Here is a 22,319-nt window from a genome sequence, read left to right as displayed (position 1 = left end):
GGACATCTTGTTGCTGTATTCTGAGCCAGGAACTGACTGAGCTGACTGGAGCTTTTCTACACTTCCCTCTCCTCCACATTTACACCCCCCACCCCCTCACCCCCCACCCCACTCCCACTCCCACCCCACCCCACCCCACCCTGGTTTCCTCACCCCTCTAATGACAGTTATGTCTGGTCTTAGTAGAATTACCCACGTGGCACCATCTCTTGGGGGCCAGAGAATGTGGAAGGGTGGATAGGGGAGAGGAAGGTTGAGAGACAAAGTGTACTGATGGGTGAATGATGGATGGATGACGAGAGGATGGATGGGAGGGGGAGAGAGAAGATGAGAGATGAGTGAATGGGTGGACTGACGCATAAATGGCTGGAAGGGAGGGCAGATAGATGATGGATGGATGAAAGATGAATGGATGGGTAAATGGATAGAACGGGTGAGTAGATGTGGATGTTGGGAAGAGTGGGACAGAGGAAGGATGGCTGTTGGGATGACTGCATGGGCTGGGGGAGATAATGGAAGGAATTTTTTTTTTTCCTGATTTCTTGTCCCAAACAAAAACCGAACAGCAGAGCCCTTAGCAATGAGTCCAGCCTCCATACTAAAGAAACCCAGGCTGGAAAAGCTGGCTGCTTTGCCCCCAGCCGCGGGCAGGTGCAGGCACAGCCGCAAACTGAGTGTCTGGCCCCCGTTGGGGGCTCCCCACCACATCTCCCCCCCCATTGCCGCGCCTGACGGTGCCAGGGTGGGGGGAGCGCCCCGCCCCCACCTCCGGAGGTGGCGTCCCACGCGGCCGCAACAAGCTGCCGTTGTCCCGCGGGCCGTGGGCCCCGCACACTGGGGCTTTGTCCGGCCCCCCGCCACGACCCACGGGGGAGGGGGACCCCACATGACCGAGGGGGTAGGAGGAGCCTGCGGCGGCGGCGGCGGCGGCGGCGGCGGCGGCGGCGGCTCCATCACTTTCCTCCGGGGCCGGGGGTCGGCGGGCGGTGGCAGCGGCAGCTGGACAGGGCTGGGCAGGGCCGCGAACGCAGGGCCCCTAGTTCCCCATCAGGCTGCAGGCTCTGGGCCTGGGCCAGCCGGGCAGCTGTAAACCCAGCACTCTCCAAGCGCCGAGCTGGGGGTGCGCCCGGCCACCCGGCCTCTGGATCATGGGGAATGGCATGACCAAGGTAGGGGGAACCCCCGCCACGCCTGACTGTCCCCGCCCAGCGGCCGGGCCCTGGACAGGTCGCTGACCTTCTGCTCCCGCTCCCGAGATGTATACCACATCTCTGTCATGCTGCTCTCGGAGACTGCATCTGCCTTTCCTCTGTCTCTGCCGGTGCCTGTCTGTCCTCTGCGTGACTCTTGACTCTTGCTGTGCCTTTCGCTGCTGGCGTCTCCCGGAGCGCCTTTTTCTCTCTGCCTCCCTGTGTCTGTGAGGGTTTGAGATTCCTGGACTCTGGTGTCTCTCTCTATCCTTCCAGCTCTGCTCTGCATGGCCTTCCACCTGGGCCTGCCTCAGTCCCCTCCATTCGGGGCCCACTCGGTGCCCCTTCCTGATCTCTACCTGGGACTTTCTACCCATCCCATCCCTCCTCTTCCTCCTGTCCCCAGGCTGAGGTCCCTGGCCCGTCCTGTGGTTAATTTGATTGCCTGTTCTTGCATCCTTGCCAGAGCCCCAGACCCCTCACGCAGCACCCAGACCTATCAGGGAGATGGCTTCCTGAGGTGCCATCACCACTAGAGAAGAGCTGCGGGGCCCCAGCTACCATGGGTGGGAAGGGGTGCAGCCTGCCCCCTGACCCCTGATGTCCTTCCTCCAGGTACTTCCTGGACTCTACCTTGGAAACTTCATTGGTGAGCACTTTCCACTCTGCCCCAAGGCCATGGCACACTGCCTGTCCCAGGCCTGTGTCCACTATTCACACTCAGGCCCACATAACTTAGACGCTCTCAAGAATGGGGTGTGGGGGAGGCAAGGACGCCAGGCTGGGAGGAGAAAGGACTCGTGGAGCTGGGGCGTATAGGGGGTTCAAGGGCAGGCAGTGCCCAGGCTGGGAGGTTCACTGATGTAGGCTCCCAATTCAGCCTTCCCCCAAGGCCGGCAGGAAGGGCTCAGGATCTGTGCCTTGCCCACTCCCTCAGCCTAAGGCCCACCGGCCCCCAAGGACTCTTCCATATTTCGTTGAGGTCTGCCTGGGGGTATGGCTTCCCTCAGGGGGAAGCTGGAGATTCTTCTCCCACAGCCTCCTCTGAAGAGGAGCTGGACCGGATCCTGTAAGCAGAGTCCTGAGTGGAACCACCAGGCAGCAGCCTCAAGCCAGTGGGTGGCAAGTCTGCAGGTTTCTGCCTTTTCCCCTCCTCTGCCCCTTCCACAACTTTCCGTGGGGGAGGGGCAGTGCCCTCCCCATCCCTGCCTTCACGGGCCCCCAGGCTGGTGGTAGGGAGCCAGATCTGAACACAGACAGACCTTTGACTTTGTGGTGAAGAATGTGCTGAGACTGTCTGGCTCAAGGCCTGGGGACCCAAGGTGGAAAAGTCACAGAGAAGACTCAGGTGACCCGCCCCACAGCCCTGGCTCCTTCCTCCCTAGGAGCCTCCTCAGCAGCTCCTACCACATTGATTTCTGAGAGGATTCAGCTTAGTCGTGTGTTAGTTCCACAAGGACAAGAGCCCTGGAGTTGACCCCAGACTCAGTGCCCAGCCGAAGCTGGCACATAGCAGGCATATGGGGAATATTTGTTGAGTGAGGAAATAGGTGTATGGCTATAAGAAGGACTATGTGTTATTTACCCTGGTTATAAAAGGTGCATGCCAATACATCTCACTCCTCAGAGATGACCACTGACGGTCCTAAGGGGTGTAGTCCTGGGTATTTTGTCATATATTGTAGATACATATGTAATATTTAAAACAAATGGAACCTCATTCTGCATGCTGTTCGGGAAGTGATGTGTGTCCCACTTAAAATATATATTGGGGGCATCCTCATATATCAGCTCATAGGGATCATTTTCATTATTGCACACGAGTCCAAAGTACAGTTGTATTATTTTTTCGTTCTGTCTCTTTTGGGTGGACATTAGATTGTTCCAAACAGTTAGCTGTTTCTGCAATAAATAGCGCTGCGGAGAACTTCCACCTCCATATGCAGCTTTCCACGTCCACCGCTCTGTCCACAGATTCCTGGAAGTAGAATCGCTGAGTCCAGGGATAAGCTAGGGAGATAGGTGTCTGGGATGGGAAGAACAGCACCGGCCTGTCTTTGATGGGTGCCCTCGAGGCAGGGAAGGAACAGGCAAGCCAGCAGAGGCGGGGCCAAGCTGGAAGGGAGAGGTGAGGAGGCAAACTGGGCATTGGCTTTCTCTGCATTTGGTCATTAGGAATAAATTAGTCACACTGCCAATTTAGTTCAAGCGTCCTGTTTCTTTCAGATGCCAAAGACCCGGATCAGTTGGGCCGGAATAAGATTACACATATCATCTCTATCCATGAATCACCCCAACCTCTACTGCAGGTACTCCAAGCTCTCTGTTCCAGGCTGAGAGGTGGGGAGGGAGAGCTGTAGGTCCAGGACTGCTCCCCACCCCATCCCTACTTTCCAGTACTGGAAATGGAGCCCAGGGGATCCAACATTGCTGTGGGATGATTTGTATGTCCTGTGGGAGCCCTTCTTGGGTTCTTTGTGGCGTTACCCAGCAGGTCCGTATAGAGGATGATTAGGACCATGGGCCTGAGTGCAGGTGTTTGAGATGGTCTGCACTTGGCTGTGCTGGGGGATGGTCTGTATGTCAAGTTGTTCTGATTGGTTAATAAATAAAACCTGATCGGCCGTGGCTAGGCAGGAAAGATAGGCGGGACTAACAGAGAGGAGAAATAAAAGGACAGAAAGGCAGAAGGAGACGCTGCAGCCGCCGCAATGACCAGAGAGGCTGCAGCCGCCACCATGACCAGAGACACCTGAATTCCACTAGTGTCCTGTCATGATTCAGGATTTTAAATTCTGGAAATTGTTGACAGTTTTTAAATTCAGCTGTCCATTCTTCTTGGCTGTGTATATATGGCTTCATCTCAGCATCCCCTTCTTCTCCACATCCCTTTATTAAATGCCAGTCTACTTTTGAGAGGCATGAGCTTTCAGCTGCTGTTCCATTGTACAACAGAATCCATCGGCCCTCTGCCTGTTAAGCTGCCTTCGAAGAAAAGGGCACCGTACCTTTTCCAGATGCGAAGGCCACTTCAGGGATGGGGCCATATTGTCCTGGCCTCAGAAGATGCCTTTTGATAAAGCCATAACCACACTTGTTTTGACAAGAATCAGTAGTCCATTGTTTCGTGTTTTGTCTGTCCATTTTGTCCTGTTGATTCGAGGATACTTTATTGTCCAGTGGCTAACTTTTGCCACAAGGAAAGTTGACTCCATATGCAGTTTCTTCAATGCCCATATTTTCTCTGAAGTAGATTAGTACTGCCAGGAGGTGACATGTCTCAAAAAAGAAAAATTTTCTAAGTTATTAAAACATTTTAAATGCCATATTCTGTAGATCTCTGAAGGGTTTGAAGATGACCTGTCTAAAACATCTCTGCTCAATTTTTAAAACATATCTTATATGACTACAAGTTCTATTGTAATGTCTAACTACTAACTTTCATTTCTTTATATCCTAGTAGTTGGTAATAATAACATTCAAGGATCAGAAATTTGTATTACATTGTTAAATGAATGGTATAAATACAATTAGAAATATACATATAGCATTTTCTAACAATATCAGTTTCAAATTTGTAGTAATTGTCTTTTTCTTTTCTTTCTTTCTTTCTTTTTTTTTTTAAACAAGAACCTTAAATCTAATCTCCTTTGCTTAGCCTTTTTCTTATCCCTTGATAATAACTTGTAACCAACCCCCTAAATACTGAAAATTATCCCAGACCCAAAACCCATTAAAAGGACCAAAAAACCACCCACCCCACACCACCTCTTTGGGAATGTGGGCGATGTAGTCTTAAAATTGCTTCCTGCTGGGTATGGGCGAAGTTTTCTTTATCCTGAAAGAAAAATTTTAGGTTAATTGTCAAATTCTAGGAAAGGTAACTATATCCTTCATTATCCAGTCTGTGTATAATGCCAAAGTTCAGGGTTTATCTCAAGTCCTTATTCAAGTAGTCTTTGAGACTGGATCATCTCAGCTAGTCATCTCAAAATTGCTCTGAGCACCTTGTAGTTCAAAGCTGATCTGTGGATGATGTTTATCAGCTTAATGATATTATTATTGTCCACGTGGAATTGTTGTTGTTGTGGGGCCCCATCTTCTTTCTGGAGACTTCAGTTGATGTTAGGCCTGGCCGTGATTTCCTGCAGAAAACTGATAAGAGACTCGAACACAAAGACATATATATGCAGCTAATTGAAGCCTTTTTTCTAGAATTAGTTAGTACTCTATATGACCATTCATATCTTAACAAAGTTTAAAATGTATATATATATTAATCTTGTAAATTTTGATATAAAATTTATACTTTGAGAAAAGTTTAAAGAATCAGAATAGAATCAAAGAGTTGAGATTAGTAATAGAATAGTCCCTTAATTAATTTTGCTTTTGTCCTGTACCATAGTAGAAGATGGCTCTTATTCTGGCATGATACAGGGAGTTTGCATTTTCCTTTTAACAACATGCTTGATTTTAAAGAAGGAGAGAGCCATTCTCCAACTCCAAAGTCAGCTTTAAATTTTAATTGAACTGGGACTGTTAGAAAACCAATAGTGTTAAATCTTTAGAGAAAGGCAGAAACAAACATTTAGGAACACATAAAATTTTTTTAGATAATATATACCCATACACCGTTTCACTCTGTTTCTTGGGATAGATGATTTGTCCCTTTTCTTCAGTTGTCTCATTTGTCCAGTGTTCTTCAAATTCCTTAACCTTCATTTTCCTAAAAGACAAAAACAAAAACCTTCCCCCAGAGGGCTGTTGTGAGGGTGCAGAGGGTCTGCCAGATGTGGAAGACATTCCTGCATGCTGTAAGACACGGTCTCATTGGATGATCGGTTTGGCTCTCATGGAATCCTAAGGAAGAGATGAGGAAGGGTGTTAGGACCCAAAGGGAGAAAGAAAGAAACTCAGACAACTGGTGCTGGAATCAGGAGACCGTTTATTCTCTTTGTGACCTTGTGCACAAGACAAGCTGAGCCCTAGCCACCCGTCTGTTAAATGGAAATGTTACAATAGTACTACTCACTGGGTTTCTTTGAGCCACATATAGATGTTCAACAAAGTATAACTGAGAAAAAGATAACTGTTTTAATACTCTTATCCCAAGCTAGGGAGATGGCTTGGTGACTAAGAGGACCTTCTGCAGATTCCCAGCACCCATGTAAAAGCCAGGCATGCCCACATGTGCCCATAACTCTGGCACTGGAAGTAGAGGGGGTGAAGATAGGGAAATCTCTGGGACCAGCTGGCTGCCAGCCCAGCTGAAAAACATCTCCAGCTTCTGTGAGAGAACCTGTCTCCGTGGGGACGTGAGGATAAGGTAGAGGGTGACAGAGCAAAACACCTGACCTCGGCATGCAAACACACAAATGTGTATAGTCATCCCCATACATACGTGTATTCATAGGCACACATGCATGCTCGTGCGCACGCACGCGCGCACGCGCGCGCGTGCACACACACACTCACACAAAAGAGCACCTTGTCTAGAGTCTGTGTCTACTACTATTACAGAGAAGCAATGGTAGATTGAAAAGGCTCTGGAAATCTCAGATTTAAAAAAAAAAAAAAAAAGCAGGTTCTAGGGGCCTGGAGAGATGACTCAGTGGTTAAAAGCATTTTAAAAGCATTTGTTCTCATAAAAGACCCAGGCTTGGTTGCCAGCACCTACATGGCAGTTCACACTGTAAACTCCAGTTCCAGAGAGATCTGATGGGCACTGGGCACATAAATGACACACATACATACATGCAAGCAGAACACTTGTACACATAAATAAAACTTTTAAGTTAAAAAAAAATGACAGAATCCACCACACTATGATGACCTTGGGCAGGGTCTTTCACCCTCTCTGGGCCTTGGACTCATTTGTTTGTTTTTGTTTGGTCTCCTATCAAATTTAATGGTCTCCAAGGGCAGCTGACGATGATCTGTGACTTTCATTGTCTATGAAGCAATTTCCAGGCTAGTGCAATCTGATTTTGCATTCTAGGGCAGCCTCGTTCTAGAGCACTGGAGTATGTAGTCTGAACAGATTGCATGGGCAGGCTTTCCAAGTTATTAATGTGTTTATTAAAGAAATAAGTGCTGAGGGAAAGAGCCCTGCCCGACACCTCCCCAGCAGAGGTCCCTCCCAGCAGGGGATTCAGCAGGCAGGCTTGGATGCTCCCAGGCAAACCCACAGCCAAACACACTGCAAAAGGAAACTGCAGATCTTGCAATCACCGTGGGATTCCATGACCTTGGAAGCGTTAGAAAGAGATGGGACACATTTCCATGGACACAAGAGGACAGGTCCTGTGTCCTTGAAGAGTCACAGTCAGCAGCAGACCGGGCACCTGAAAAGGGGTGTGTGAAGTAACAAAGGATTGAGGGAAATCTTTGAGAAATGGCAGTGAAGGGTTTGGAACATGGACAGAAATATCCCTAGTACCCTGGTGTGGAGTTTCAGCAGGAAGCAAAGCCTGTCAGACCAGTTCATGAAGCTGTTGTTGATGTTGTTGTCTGGTGGTGGTAGTGGTGGTGGTGATGGTGGTGTTGGTAGTGGTGGTGGTGGTGGTGGTGGTGGTGGTGGTGGTGGTGGTGGTGGTGGTGGTGTTTGTTTGTCTTTTGAGACAGGACTTACTGTGACAGCCCAGGCTGGCCTCAGCCTCCCGAGTGCCAGGATTACGAGTGTGTGGTCACTATGCCTGACTGTTCTTTTCATGGTTCATACTCTTCAAGGCAAATGAACTCTGTCCTTTTCACTGCATAACTTTGCAATCCCTGCCTGGGGGAGAGTCCTTGAAGAAACACCTTCCCAGCTTCCAAGTCCTCATATCCAGGTCACCTGTGGGTGAGGACACCATCTTCATAGACAGAGAGCTGGCAGGTCCATACAAATAGTACCTGCTCTTTGTGGGCAGGAAAACAATGGTGGCCTAGAGAGAGGCAGGAAAGGGCCAGGGTCACACTGGCCGTGGCAGCTCAGGCTGGGGGAGAGGTGCAGGCAAGGCCTCACCATCTGAGCATGTGTTTCTTCCCTGCAGGGTATTGCGTACCTTCGAATCTCAGTGGCTGATACTCCTGAGGTACACATGTAAGTTCCCCTGGATGGGCCCAGAGCTGACAGAGAGCTGCCCCTGGGGTGGAGGTGAGGGCCTAGAGTATTCAGGCCAGAAAGCTGTCACAGGGCACCCAGAGCCCTTGCAGCATGTCCCTACTAAGCTCTCTCCAGGCCTCAGCCTCCTCCCCTGTGATGCGAAGAAAGTGTCCTGTCTCTTGGGACAAGGTACACAGCAGATGTGAGGGTCAGACTTGACCTGCATCCTGGCTTGCAGTTAAGACACCTGGTTCCCAGCCAGCCTTTTCCATTTACTGCTGTGTGACCTTGGCAAAATCACTTGTCCTCTCTGAGCTTCAGATGAGTCGATGTTTGCAAAGATGAGGCGACCTGAGTTGAGGATGTGGGACTGGACCTGGTAATTGCAAGGACTCTGGAAAATGAGGGTTGTATTTGGTTTACTAGCACTGATACCTCAAGCTTGGGATGGACTCAGGCTGAAGCCTGTCCCTTTGGGGCTCTTCTCCCAGTCCACTGCTGACCATTGTTCCAAATCATCCTCCAGCTGCAGACCCTAGAGAAATGGCACCTAGCGCTCCCCACAGCTCTGTCCTTGAAAGGCCAGAATACAGCCGTAGTGGAAGCTTGTTCCTCATACTTGGTCAGCTGGTGGGGCCAGCAGCCTCTCTTCCTGCCTGCTCTGCTGCCTCCTTCCTGAGCAGCGTCCCGATTCACTGCACACTCGGACTGCGCTGAAAACCCGGGGTTCTCTGTCCCTTGGTGTCTGTACGTGAGGAGGAGGAGGAGGAGGAAGCTCCTGAGAGGCCTGCCCCCCCCACCCCAGCATTCCCTTTCCTGTTGCTTTCTTCTCTAGCAAAAAGCACTTCAAAGAGTGTGTCAACTTTATCCACGGTTGCCGCCTCAACGGGGGTAGCTGCCTTGTACACTGGTGAGTTCTGAAGGGCTTCCTCCCCACATGCACGCCTATCCTGTGGGGCAGGCTCCCTCTAGACTGTCACCGTACTGACAGTCCATCACTCATGGGGACAGACCCCTCAGAGGTTCAGCACTCCTGGGCTATAGCCCGGCAGCTGTGTTTTTCTGAGACTCAGTTTCTTTATCTGTAAAGTGGAGGGATGGGTGCCATGCTGACAGGGCTCTTGAGGGAGCTGGGTGGGGTCGCATAGGTAATCCATGCATTCTAGCCCCTCGCCTCTCTTCCCTTTGAGGCAGGAGTGCATGGCTAGGAACCTTCTCCAGTGTCCCTGACCCAAAGGGTGCCGTTCATCCCATGGCATCTCACCAAGGGTTCTGGCTGGGGCTCTCTTAAGACCTAGCTCTCCAGCTCATGGTGGTGGCGCACGCCTTTAATCCCAGCACCTGGAAGGCAGAGACAGGCAGATCTCTGTGAGTTTGAGACCAGCCTGGTCTACAGAGTGAGTTCCAGGACATCCAGGACTACACAAAGAAGCCCTGTCTCAGGAAAAATGAAAAAAAAGAAAAGAGAGAAAGGAAAAAAAGAAAAGAAAAAAGGACCTAGCTCTCCCCATATTCAGCTAACTCTAACCGCTCCATCTTCAAATCCACAGCCCACCTTCTACCTCCCGATTGTTGCATACACTACTTAGAATACTTTGTTTTGTTTTATCTCGTAGGCAGTTGAACTCAGCCTCATACGCACTGCACAAGCACCCCACAATTCACCCATTGTCCTAGCCCACAGCATTCTTGTCCAGCCCTATCTTTCAAGATTCGGCTTGATGTCACTTCCTAGAGAGCCTCCTCCCTACACCTCTCCTACCCCCACTAAGGAAACCTCTATTTGTGTGGTTCTGCAAGCCCCAGACTCATCTAGTCTTCAAGTATCTGAAATTGCTTCAGTATCTGAAATTGCTGCTTTGGTTAGTGGCTGTTTCTCCAAACTATAGTGTAAGCTCCAGGGCAGCAGAGACCATGAATTTTATTCCTCACCATACCCCAGTGCCTGAACAAAAACATGATGGGTGTGTGTGTGTGAATGAATGAATGAATGATGTTTCAGCAAATCCCTTGGAGTAGGGGACAGAGTACTGGTCTGAGGGAAGGGAAATGTCACAAGCCGAATCTTAGAGCTAGGTAGGCAATTCCAGGCAGACTCAGGGGGCAAGCACGGGGAGGCTCCAGTAAGGCAAGGGACCTGGCAGGGAGGGCATATGGAAGGAAGAGAGACTTTCCTGAAGCCTGGGGTTGTCCGGGATCCAGCTTTGCAGGTATATCTCGAAGTACCACCATTGTGATTGCCTATGTGATGACGGTGACTGGACTAGGCTGGCGGGAAGTTCTTGAAGCCATCAAGGCCACCAGGCCCATCGCCAACCCAAACCCGGGCTTTAGGCAGCAGCTTGAGGAGTTTGGCTGGGGAAACTCCCAGAAGGTAGGGGCCGTGCAGGGCTGGGGCCGTGCAGGGCTGGGGCTGTGCGGGGCTGGGGCCGTGCAGGGCTGGAGCTGTGTGGGGCTGGGGCCGTGCAGGGCTGGGGCCGTGCAGGGCTGGGGCTGTGCAGGGCTGGGAAGCATCCTTGATCTTAGCACCCATTGGAGGGGATCCATCCTATGCCTCCCCCCACCCCTTTCACTCTCAAACTCATAATCCTCCTGCCTCAGACTCCCAAACACTGGGGTTGCACCACAAGTCACCACACCTGGCCTGGGTTTTCAGGTTTTGTTTTGTTTGTCTTTTTAACTGAGAGTTCAGATGTTTATAGACCAGACTGTGGCCAACACAGGTGTCCCCAGTACAAGGTAGTCCAGAGTTCGTCCACTTGGGATCTGTGTCCTATTCCACCCAGGGTCTTTCTGAGGCCAAAGGAGCCCTTCCCTTAGCACTTCTGGGGGGAATATCAGCTTGAGGCCACACAGCCAACTAGGAGTGGGAGAGAGAGAAAGGAACGGAGTAGCTGGAAGGTTCTCAGAAGGTGGCATAAGGGACGCCAGGACTGCCCCAGGCCAGGAGCAGACAAGGAAGAAACCCCGGGTGTGTGGTGTCTTTTGAGTTCACAAAAGGGGACAGAGGCTCAAGGAAGGTGGTTTAATGTGGTTTGCAGCGGCCAAGTCTGGAAGATGGAGTGTCAAGGCTAAGTGGGGTTTAGGTGAAGCGGTCGTGTCCCCCCCCCCGCCCCCGCCGTGAGTGTTGGAAAGTCTTAGAATAAAGACAGAGGAGACTTAGAAGAGCCAGGTGTGGGGAGGGTGTGAAGGTGGCAAACCGGTGGCCGCTAGACCTGCGCTCCGCTCCCCCTCCCCGCCCCAGCTTCGCCGGCAGCTGGAGGAGCGCTTCGGGGAGAGCCCGTTCCACGACGAGGAGGAATTGCGCACGCTGCTGCCTCTCTGCAGGCGCTGTCGCCAGGGTTCGGCGACCTCCGGCGCGTCGTCCACAGCGTCCTCGGCGGCTTCCGAGGGGCCCCTGCAGCGCCTGGTACCGCGATCGCCGCGGGACGCCCACCGGCCGCTGCCGCTGCTGGCGCGGGTCAAGCAGACTTTCTCCTGCCTCCCGCGGTGCCTGTCGCGCAAGGGCGGCAAGTGAGCGCGGTGCCCGCCGCTCCGCCCGTCCTCACGCCACAGCCCTTCGCGGGCGGCCGGGGCTTCCCGCGCCCGCGATGCGCCCAGAGCCCGTGGGAGCCTCGCCCATGCCCAGTACCCACCACGCTTGTCTGAGTCCGTCCTCAGCGACCCCTCTGAGGCTCCGGTCCGCCGGCCTGCTTCAAGCCACCTGGTGCCTTAGTCCTTGGGCCCGGGGAAGGGGTCCTGGACCTCCACCCCGACAGTGGGGGAGAAGGAGGGAGGGTCGGGTGGGGCGGACCGGCCTGGAGGAGATTAAAGAGACACAGATGCTGCCTGGCCAGGTGCCTCTGGTCATTCCGCAGAGCCTGGGTTCTGCGTCCTGCAGGAGGCAGGGCGGAAGCAGCTTCCAGGGACCCGGGAGATCGCCATTCTCCATCAGTCTGCAGAGCTGAATTCCAAGACCATGCCCCTCTGTGACACACACACCCCCAACGCCCATCTCTCCCTGAGCCCTGAACTTCTGACACCGCCCCAGCCCCTTTTCTTTGGGCGCATCACCTCTCTGAGGCCCCTTCCTCTTATCCAGCCCCCGATCCCCTCCCCCCGCCCCATACACAAATAACTGGCCAGTGTGCTCCAGTTGGTGGGGTTGCCTTCACGTTATCTTTTACTGTCTGAGATGGCTTTATTCTCAGGGAGAACACCCAGGCTCAGAGAGGTCAGGCAGCTGGCCCAAGCACACACAGCTAGAGCAGGTCATTCCCAGTTGTGACAGTAGGGAGGAAGTAACTCCTGGTGTGGAGGTTCCTGAAGGGGAAGACCCAGCACCAACGGGGGGGTGGGGGTGGGCAGGACATCCAATAAAGCAGTAAGTAACCCTGTGGATGGGCAGAGAGGAAGGGGTGTCACAGGAGCTGAGTACCTGAGGGAACTGAAGTCGTTAGCACTCAGCAGACTCGCGTGGCTTCCTGGCTGATGGGGAGGCACAGCCCCCAGCACGAAGCTGAAGGAACGGTGAACGACCAACACCAACCCCCAATTCCTCATCCACTGGGAGTGTTGAGCATACAGAGTGCCAGGTACTGTGCTGGGCCCCGGGGCTACAGCAGTGAGCAAACCCTTGTCTGTACGTGGCTGACATTCTAGTGGAAGATACCATAAGAGGGGGTAAGGGAGTGGACCACCGTGCCATCTGACCGGAGGCTGGAGGGGTGACTGGCAACCTCAGATTGAAGGAGCAGTTACATGAAAAGGCCTTGAGTTAGGACCGTGTGAAGAGAAACGTGGCTGGGCTCCCCCGGGGGACAGGGAGCCTGCACCCTCCTAATTGGCCAGTGGCACCACAGTCCACCTGTTTTCTAGCCCTTCTGTCCCAGTGCCGTTCCCTCTTATTAAAACAAAAAGGTGGACCCGGCGGTGGTGGCGCACGCCTTTAATCCCAGCACTCGGGAGACAGAGCCAGGCGGATCTCTGTGAGTTCGAGGCCAGCCTGGGCTACCAAGTGAGTTCCAGGAAAGGCACAAGCTACACAGAGAAACCCTGTCTCGGGGGAAAAAAAAAAAAAAGGCGGTCCCAATCCACAGACAAAACTTCGGTATAGTGTTCCAGACCCTTCCAGAGGCTCCTTGACCGGAGTATCACCTCTCCACATTGCCTCAACAGTGCAGGGCTCTCAACTGTCCTAAACACTAGCTCAGCTGACCCTCATTCCACCCTCCCTGACAGGTACCCCATTTATCAGAGGGGAAAATGGAGGCTGGTGCCCCAGGTCATGAGCAAGAGATGGTGCTAGAATGTGAACTTGGGCAGCCTGGCTGCAGACCCTACCCTCTTCATTATTCACCCTTTGTGATCTAGAAATGGGAAGAACTCCTCTGACACATAGGAAGGAGGCTGCATGAATGGACAGGACACCTCGGGTTGACTTCTAAAACAGCTTCGGTTGGAGTATAGTTGGGAAAACTATCCCACCTACACTAAACACTTACAGACTTTTTTCCCTAAGCAAGCTAACAGCCTCCTAGCATTTGCTTCGGATTAAGCATTCTAAGTATTTAGAGACAGTTAAAGTATATAGGTGTAAATAGTCCACCACTTGGTTTAAGGGATTTGCCATGCATTTGGGCATCCAGTGGGGGTCCTGGAACCAACCTCTCACCAACAAAAAAGGACAACTAATTATTACTCATGTTAACCACATGGAATGTTTTGTGCCCCTCTAGAGCTCACAGGTCTGAGTCTGAAGTGGATTGTGGCTGCATAAGTATCATGGGACAGCTGCTGGCATGTGGGACCGAGAGAAGGAGAAGAACCGCCTCCCACAGGTGCTTGTGAAGGGGAGATTTTGCTCCCCACCTGTCCATGCTGCACTAGGAATTTTTTTCTTTCAAAGCCTCAGTTCCACCACATACACAACAAGGGTTGGAGCATCCTGAACCACTCAACATCTTTCATATCGCAAATATTTCTTGATAATAAAAAAGTTCTAGAACCAGGTGTGGTGGTGCATATCTATAATCCAACACTCAGGAAGCAGAGGCAGGAGGATTTTTATTCAAAAACCAGCCTGGGCTAAATCGTGAGACTCTGTTTCAACCTCCGCCCTTCCAAAAGATACCAACCCCCTCAAAAAATATATCAATGTGAAAATGTTCCCATACAATTTCAGTAGATCTTGGATCCCACCAGGAACCTGTAAATTCTAGATGTAGTTCTCAGGAGGTGGCAAGGGGGCACAGACACAGAGCTTTGGATCCTAGCTATTCCTGGTGGTGCCACAGATCTTTCTAACATAAGTATACACTATCAAAGGCCCCGATGCAGCCAGGCCAGCAGAAGAACGAGCAGCCACTTGGTAGGCAATTCCAAAATGTGAGGGGACAAGTGCAATCCATGGAGTGCCTGCATGGAATGAGAGTGGGAAGCTGGCTAGCATCCTTCCCAGTGATGAGATGGTCATAACCTGGCCCTCTTCGGAGTCATCTGTGGCTCCTTGATGTCCAGGTGCTGTAGTCCCCTCCTCACCCTGGCCACAGAGGCCACAGGAAGTACCCCCCAAGCCCTATCTCTGGCCTCCCTCTCCTCTCCAACTTTATTTCTTTTAGTTTCTTTTTTTGTTTTGTTTTATTTTTTGTTTGTTTGTTGTTTGTTTTCAAGACAGGGTTTCTCTGTGTAGCTTTGCACCTTTCCTGGATCTCGCTCTGTAGACCAGGCTGGCCTCAAACTCACAAAGATCCGCCTGGCTCTGCCTCCCGAGTGCTGGGATTAAAGACGCACCACCACCGCCCGGCTTCTTTCAGTTTCTAAAAGCTTCCTCTCATCTCACAATTAGAGCCTCCCACAAGACACTCCCTCTGCCTACATTGCTTCCTTCCTCCACCATCCAGGCCACTCCTCTCCTTAGCCATCTCTTCCTGGACACAGCTTTCCCTGGGGCATCCATTGATTTAACTCACTGAGCTCTAACTCACTGCTTCTCCCAAGTCATCCCTCTGCTTCCCCCATGATCCTAAAACATCTGTCATCTCCTCCTGCCACACCATGATCTCTCTGAGAGCAACGACCTTGAGCACAGAGCCTGGCATGCAGTCGCCATCCAATGAGTGTTGAATGGTGGTGGCGTGGCCTGCCCCTTAAACTTCATATACTGCTATTCCGAGAAGAGTGTTCTGGAGGCATCCTGGTGGCCCTTGCCTCGCCACCCACCAGGGGGCGTGGCACACACACACACACACACACACACACACACACACACACACACACGACCTTCACTTCAACCCTCTCACTGTCCCAGCACTGGTGGATAAAGTTGGACCCTCAAGGACAATCACGGTCCGCCTCTAACTCTCTTCTCTCCCCACCACATGGATTCCACATCTGCACATTCCCCTGATTCAAATGTATTTGTAACCCCTAAACCAACACTTGCCTTGCAAGCAGAAGGGACAGAAAAAGTCGGATGAGATCAGGACTGGAGGAGCTGGGAAGGAGGAGTTAATGAAGGGGGCACTGTCTAGTGCCACTCAGGAGAGGGGAGCTTGGTTTTTAGGGCGACAGCAGGCTTGATGGGCAGCTGGTTATTCATGGCTCGGGGAAAGGTTTGGGAGAGTTTTAAAACACTTCTTCAAACACAGCCAGTTTCAGACATGTTGACTGGGTTTTATTCTGGTGGTGCTGGGGGATTGAACCCAGGGCCTTGGGCATGCTAGGCATGGGCGTTATTACTAAGCTGCATACACCGGACCCCAGCTCTTGACAAAGAATTTGAATCCTGTGAGTTAAGCATAAATAAAGAAACACCACCTTCCCTTTAGCTCTCGGACTACAAACAAGTGTCTATTGCAAGGCCACATTTTAAATATGTTTCTTTTTGCCGAGAGAGAGGCGGGGGAGGGAGGGAGAAAGAGGGGTTGCATTATCTAGAATGGCCCTGAGGCAGAGTGTGAGGTGCTGGCTAGTACTTCTGAAACACGAAGGCCATGTCATACCTCACTGGGTGGACTTGCAGGCGTTTGCAGGAGTTAACACTGCTTAATGAATCCATAGTTTATACGCAGCCATATTCTGAACAAAGAAGCACAAAACAAGGCTATGGAGTGATGGATTGGTGATAATGGTGTGACCAGAACCTCGTAGGAGCCTAACAGAGACTCCCTACAACAAAACAATCTTGAGTAAGAGAACCAGCTAAACACACACCCTCAGACACACACGCCCGGCTCTTCCGGGCCAGGCTGCTCCCTGTTCCTGAATGTACCATATTTTCCATCCCAGCAGGACTTGGCCAGGGCTGGTCCAGGAACATCACTCCACCTCACAATTTTCTACTCACCCTTAAAGTCCAGCTCGATTCATCCAGCACATGTTGGCTGAGCACCCTCTGTGTGCCAGGCAAGTCTAGTCACTGGGGCCCCAGCAGGAAAAAAGACAACGGTTCTCTGGTTGCGTGCCAGGCACCCTCTGCCCTGAGCCCAAACTCTTTGAGTTGGAGGCCCCTCCATACAATGAATAAATGTTACATGTAGGCTGTAACTGTGTGCCGGGGGTCCGTGCTGAGTGCTTTGTGCACATGTGGGTTGGTTAAGGGAATTTCCAGCGGTATTGTCTGTGGTGGTGGTTGCCGGGAGCACCACCTCTGTCCATCCTGGCAACTGGGAGAGACGTGGCCTCGTGGTTCTGCATTCATCAAATCTGCCACTATTTTATATCCTGTCATCTACTGTTTTTTCAAGTTGGGAGATCTTCATTCACGTGCAGAATCAATATGCAAAGCACTGAACAGGGCATTCTAGAGTTAATCATGACCTGTCTTCCATACATCTGTACTCATCACCTTGTTATCCGCATCAGTCACAAGCTGGAAGCTATTGCACGAGAGTTCCTTGAGGCAAAGGATTGTTCTGTCTTGGGCCCCCATCTGATTCCCACCTCTGGCTAGATTATAATAGGAGCTCAAAGAATATGGGATGTCGTAAGGGTGGAGGAGAGAGGCAGGAGGGGACGGAAGTAAGATGTCAGGATGTCCCTCACCCTGTTATGGTGCCAGCCTCATTCAGGCCATTCCTCTTCGAGTCCCCCCACTCATCTTCAGGCCTGGGCTGTGTACGGGGCAAGCATCCTCAGGATTCTGACAAGGAGGAAGCCTCCATCTGGAAGACCTGGCTCCTCTGTGCCCTCAACAAGAGTATGGACTTCTATGACATTGAGAGTGCAGCAGCTGGGCATCACCCAGGTACCCACCTCCACGCCCTTGAACTCACGGTGGGTAAACACTGCTTGGAAAGGAGGAAACTGGGGCTGTCTGAGGACAGGCAGTAGGCTGTGGTCATTCTCTCTGGGGTTACCTCCATTGCAAGACTTCTTGGGGGACCCAGGGAATAGCCGGCCATCCCCGATTGATAAAATGACCAGGCTTCAAGCTCTCTGTGATGAGGAGAGATTTTCCAGGAGCCCCTGAGGGAAGTGAGTGAACTAGCCTGCAGGACAGACCAGGTCAGTGTGTCCTCTCAACCCCGTCAGCCTGGCCAGCTCAGGCACATCTCATCCAAGCCTGATAGTAGCCCCACCCTCTCTAGCAATTCCCTCATTCCCTCCCCCCACCTGCCTTTTGTGCCCTGAGTTCCACTTCTCCCATCATGGTCAGTCTCACCCCTCCTTCCCCTCCATCAGCCTGGCTCCCTGCCTGTCCCCATCATCTGCCCTTCCTTCAGTCCCGTCATTCTATCTGCCTCAAGCCACACCCACCACTCCCTAATCACCCACAGGCCCCTCCCTCTTCCCCACTTGCCCCTCCAGATCCAGATCCCTCACTGGTCCCCTCTCTGTATCTGCATGCCTCCTTTCTGCTGTCTGCTTACCTGTCATCCCTGTGGATGCCTCTCTATCATCTGTGGCTCATTGCTATGTCCTCATCTCCCATTCTGTGTCCCTAGTGCCTCCTCAGCATCCTGTCTCCCTGTGACCCCGACTCTGTCATCCTCTGGATTCTTCGGTCCACATGTCTCTCCCCAGCATCTGAATCTATCCCTTCCAAAAGCCTCATCAGCTCTTTCTTTACCTCCAGGGCAGAAGGGTCTTAAGTTCTGAAACTTACAGGTCCCATTAGCCCTAGCGGGCCTTCAGATTACTCAGTGTTCTCTCTGCTCAGGTGGAAATAGCCTAGCAACTTCTCTGAGCCTTAGTCTCATCTTCACTGCTGGCCCTCTCTGATGCCCAGAATAGCTGAAGCTAATCTGAAGATTAGACACACACACACACACACACACACACACACACACACACACACACACACAAAAGAACAAGGAGTATCTGTAGCTAGAGTTTTCCTGCCTGGCCCACAGTCAGGACAAATCTCTCTCACCCGCCAGTCCCACAGCCGCTCAGACCCAACCAAGTAAACACAGAGACTTATATTGCTTATAAACTGTATGGCCGTGGCAGGCTTCTTGTTAACTGTTCTTATATCTTAAATCAACCCATTTCTATTAATCTATAAATTGCCATGTGGCTCGTGACTTACCGGTATCTTAACATCTTCTCATGGTGGCAGCGTCTCTTTGCCTCAGCCTTCCACTTCCCAGAATTCTCTTCTCTCCTTGTCCCACCTATACTTCCTGCCTGGCTACTGGCCAATCAGTGTTTTATTTATTAACCAATCAGAGCAACACATTTAACATACAGAACATCCCACAGCAAGTATCCCTGCAGGATGCCAAAGGCCTCCCTACGCCAGGCCCTTTGCCCGGCCACAGAAAGGGCTTAGTCTCATCACACACTCCTGTCTCCTCTCTGGCCTAGATCTGGGGTTTGAGGGGCCACGATGAAGTGGTTTCTGACTATTTACCGTCCCTCTCAGGGTACCAGGCACGGAACTCCAGATACTCTTGGAACCCAACAACCTCTGAGAAGTTCAGAAACCCTGGTAAGGATGCTAAAGGTGCTCCCAAATGACCAACTGCCAAACTGTAGAGGACCTGGAGGTGGGAACAGCTGCCCTGCATCTCTTAGCCAAAGCACCCAGTGCCAACAGGCCAAAGCCACAGGGGTAATGTTTGAGGCCCTGACTGATACCCGGTGCCCTCCTAAGCACCCCACAGCTCTGTGCGACAGAAAGAGCATTATTCCCCCTTTACCATCAGACACCCCGTGTCCTTGCCTGAGCTCACACAGCTTGTTACTAGCGGGTCTCAGCTGCCCAGCAGCAGGGGGAGAATAGGTTCTGAGGGCCTGGTGCAGGAGCCCAGACCCTAACCCGAACCTTGAGGGCAGACCTGTGTTGCCACTCCAGCTGGAAGAGAGCTGCCGAATTGTTGATCTTGTTACTGTGTCTGCCGCCAGAGGGTGGGAGTTTGGTTTGAAGCATCCATGTCCAACATGGCTCACAACCACCTGTAACTGTAGTTCCGGGCATCTGATGGGCTCTTCTGACCTCCATGGTCACCTGCACAGATTTGGCACACATTCACATATACAACACATAAATAAAAATAAATCTTTAAAAAAAAACAACAAAACACTGTTGAAAGAAGCTCCTGGAATCCCAGACCACAGGTCATGCCTCCCAATGTCCTTAGCACTAAACTTTGAGACAGGGTCTGGAACAGCCCAGGCTAGCCTGCACTTGCTGGGTAGCAGAGGATGACCTGGAACTTCTGATCCTCCTGCTTCCACCTCTCATGTTCTGGGATTACAACTGTGTGCCATCATGTCTGGTTCTTGTGTAAGTTTGTTTGTTTGTTTGTTTGTTTGTTTTTTCAGCGCTGAGGACTGAACCCAGGGACTTGCACTTGCTAGGCAAGTGCTCTACCACTGAACTAAATCCCAACCCCCTTATTTTATTATTTTTAATGATATTTTTTAGATTATAATATAATCACATCATTTCCCCTTTCCCTTTCCTCCCCCCAGATGGTCCTATGCACCCCTCTTGTTCTCTTTCAAATTCATGGCCTCTCTTTTCTTTTTCTTTTCTTTTTTTTTTTCTTGTTGTTGTTGGTGGTGGTGGAGGAGGAGGAGGAGATGGTGGTGGTGGTGGTGGTGTGGTGGTGATGGTGGTGGTGGTGGTGGTATGTGTGTGTGTATTCCTAAATAATAAGTACAGCCTGCTCAGTCTGTATAATGTATACTTGTATGTATATGTTTTCAGGGCTTGTCATTTGGTATTGGATAATTAATTGGCGCGCTCTTCACTGGGACGACTATGTCTCCAGTTATCAGCATTTCTTAGTTGCCTGTAGTTCTTGGTGTAGCGTTGAGACCTCACTGGTTGTCTGCGGTGCTGGGGATGCAACCCAGGGCCTCATGCGCACAAGAGGAGCACTGTACCAAATGAGTCCCAGACTACCAGTGTTTCGACACTGGGGTCTGTTGTTATTTCTACTGCCAGACTTATGCAGTGTTGCTGATTGAGAGAAGGAAAGTGGCAGAAATTCCCGGGATGGGAGCCAGAGGACCTCCAGGTTGTTCCACCTTGTACTGAGAGCAAAGAAGAAGGGTGCTGGCGCTGTGGATGTCAGGCCAGGGAAGGGGCTCCCCAAGTCCCCTGTCCCGCTGGCCCCGCAGACTTCTGGTTGGAGCCGCTGCCGCTAGTTTCCAGGAAATTCTCTTCTGCCTGCGTGCTGCAGCGCCTGCTGGGACATCTGGAGCCCAGCATGCTCCTGCGGTGGCGCCCAAGGGCGAATTCTCCCAGTGTCTGTGCCAGGGCGGCATATCGGCGCGACCTAACTGGAGCGCGATCGCACCTACCAGCTGCTGGACAGGTCGTCTTCCTCCGGGGTAAGCACCACAGTGTGCCCCGGGGACACGGCCACAGTGGCCTGGACCGTGGAGAGTGCTCACTAGTAAACGTGGCTTCAGGCGTGTGGTCTCAGAGAGATCATCACTGGGAAGCAAGACACCACCCAGAGGCACCAAGGATGAGAAAGAACGTGGGTATCAGGGCTGGTGGCAGATTTCTTTTAGGCCTGTAGGGGGCGCAGGCAGGGGCAGCTTTGGTCCTCGGACGTGAGACAAAAGCACAGGACTTGGGCACATGTTTAAAGCGGGCATTAGGCACGGTGGGCACAAGACAGGCATTGGTGAATGGCAATGGGCAAGGGATGGGCACAAAGGCATGGAGTGATCGTAGAGGGGTAGGAGGCAGGGACATAGACACTGGAGCGTGGAATAGACAGTCCTGGAGTAGGTGGGGATTGGGACATGGAAGAGGGCACAGGCACACAGGGGGTGTAGGTATGGGATATGAGTCCAAAGTGGGCGCCGGGTGAGATGCAAAGTTCTTGGTCCTGCGCTCACAGTCTCTGCACCCGCAGAGCTACAGGCCCACCCATAGGCCGGCCACCCCAAGCCTGAATACCAGGTCAGTCTGCGCTCTGGCGAGGAGTACCCAGGACCTCCAGACCAGCCAGAGGAGAGGCTCATCATGGCTCTTGTGAGTCTCTTCCTCTTCTCCAACCCTTTCTAAATGGCCTCTCACTGATGCTCCCTAGACCTAGCTCTATTCCCCAACCCCTATTCCCAGCTCCCCACACACACTCCGTCCAACTCTCTGGTCTGTGTGACTCAAAAATGAGCTAGGCTCCCACCCAGAATGTGGGAAAACGGGTTGCCTCGTTGCCAGATGCTGCCACAGGTGGAGCCAGTCTTGGCTCGCCAGCTCCTCCTGCTGGAAGCTTCTGTACCTCGAGGCCTCACAAGATCCCCAGCCCAGTGCCCCCAGCAGCATCCCCCACCTTCTGGCAGAGCAGAATGAATCCTAAGTCGGATGCTAAAGAACTACTAAAATCAGTGCACCATGGGATATGGGTCCTTTACCCTCAACCCTGCCCTCCCTGAACCAGTGGAGATCTCTGCCCAGGTCACTGAACAGTCTTCACCCCTCTACCCTGAGGCTAGAGCCGTGGAATGCAGGATGTGACTGGCAGCTGGGCACGGGGGTCAGCTAGAACTTGACATGGAGGCCCCTTGAATTTGAGGCAGATATAGGACAAAACCATTTGTCACTGGTCCAACATGGCTACAGCTGATTCCTTAGAGCCGGCCTTGCCCTG

At 51.9% G+C, this 22,319-nt stretch overlaps 1 protein-coding gene across 4 annotated transcripts; it reads left to right on the top strand.

Annotated features, from left to right (window-relative positions):
• Positions 1–780: 780 nt before the first annotated feature.
• Dusp15 (dual specificity phosphatase 15) lies at positions 781–12,110 on the top strand. Of its 4 annotated transcripts, XM_028887479.2 has the most exons (7): positions 781–1,169; positions 1,806–1,839; positions 3,417–3,499; positions 8,225–8,274; positions 9,113–9,187; positions 10,480–10,651; positions 11,522–12,110. In XM_028887479.2, exons 1-7 carry the CDS (start codon positions 1,149–1,151, stop codon positions 11,792–11,794), a joined length of 708 nt encoding a protein of 235 aa, XP_028743312.1. In that variant the 5' UTR covers positions 781–1,148; the 3' UTR covers positions 11,795–12,110. The 4 variants fall into 4 exon arrangements, with proteins under 4 accessions (XP_028743312.1, XP_028743314.1, XP_037061201.1 ...); XM_028887481.2 differs by lacking the exon at positions 1,806–1,839 and having other exon boundaries at positions 943–1,169; XM_037205306.1 differs by lacking the exons at positions 781–1,169; positions 1,806–1,839 and adding an exon at positions 1,879–2,324.
• The last annotated feature ends 10,209 nt before the right edge of the window (positions 12,111–22,319 follow it).

This window comes from Peromyscus leucopus, chromosome 4, assembly GCF_004664715.2.
Source record: "Peromyscus leucopus breed LL Stock chromosome 4, UCI_PerLeu_2.1, whole genome shotgun sequence".
NCBI lineage: Eukaryota > Metazoa > Chordata > Mammalia > Rodentia > Cricetidae > Peromyscus > Peromyscus leucopus.
This window is presented reverse-complemented; position numbering and strand designations above follow the sequence as displayed.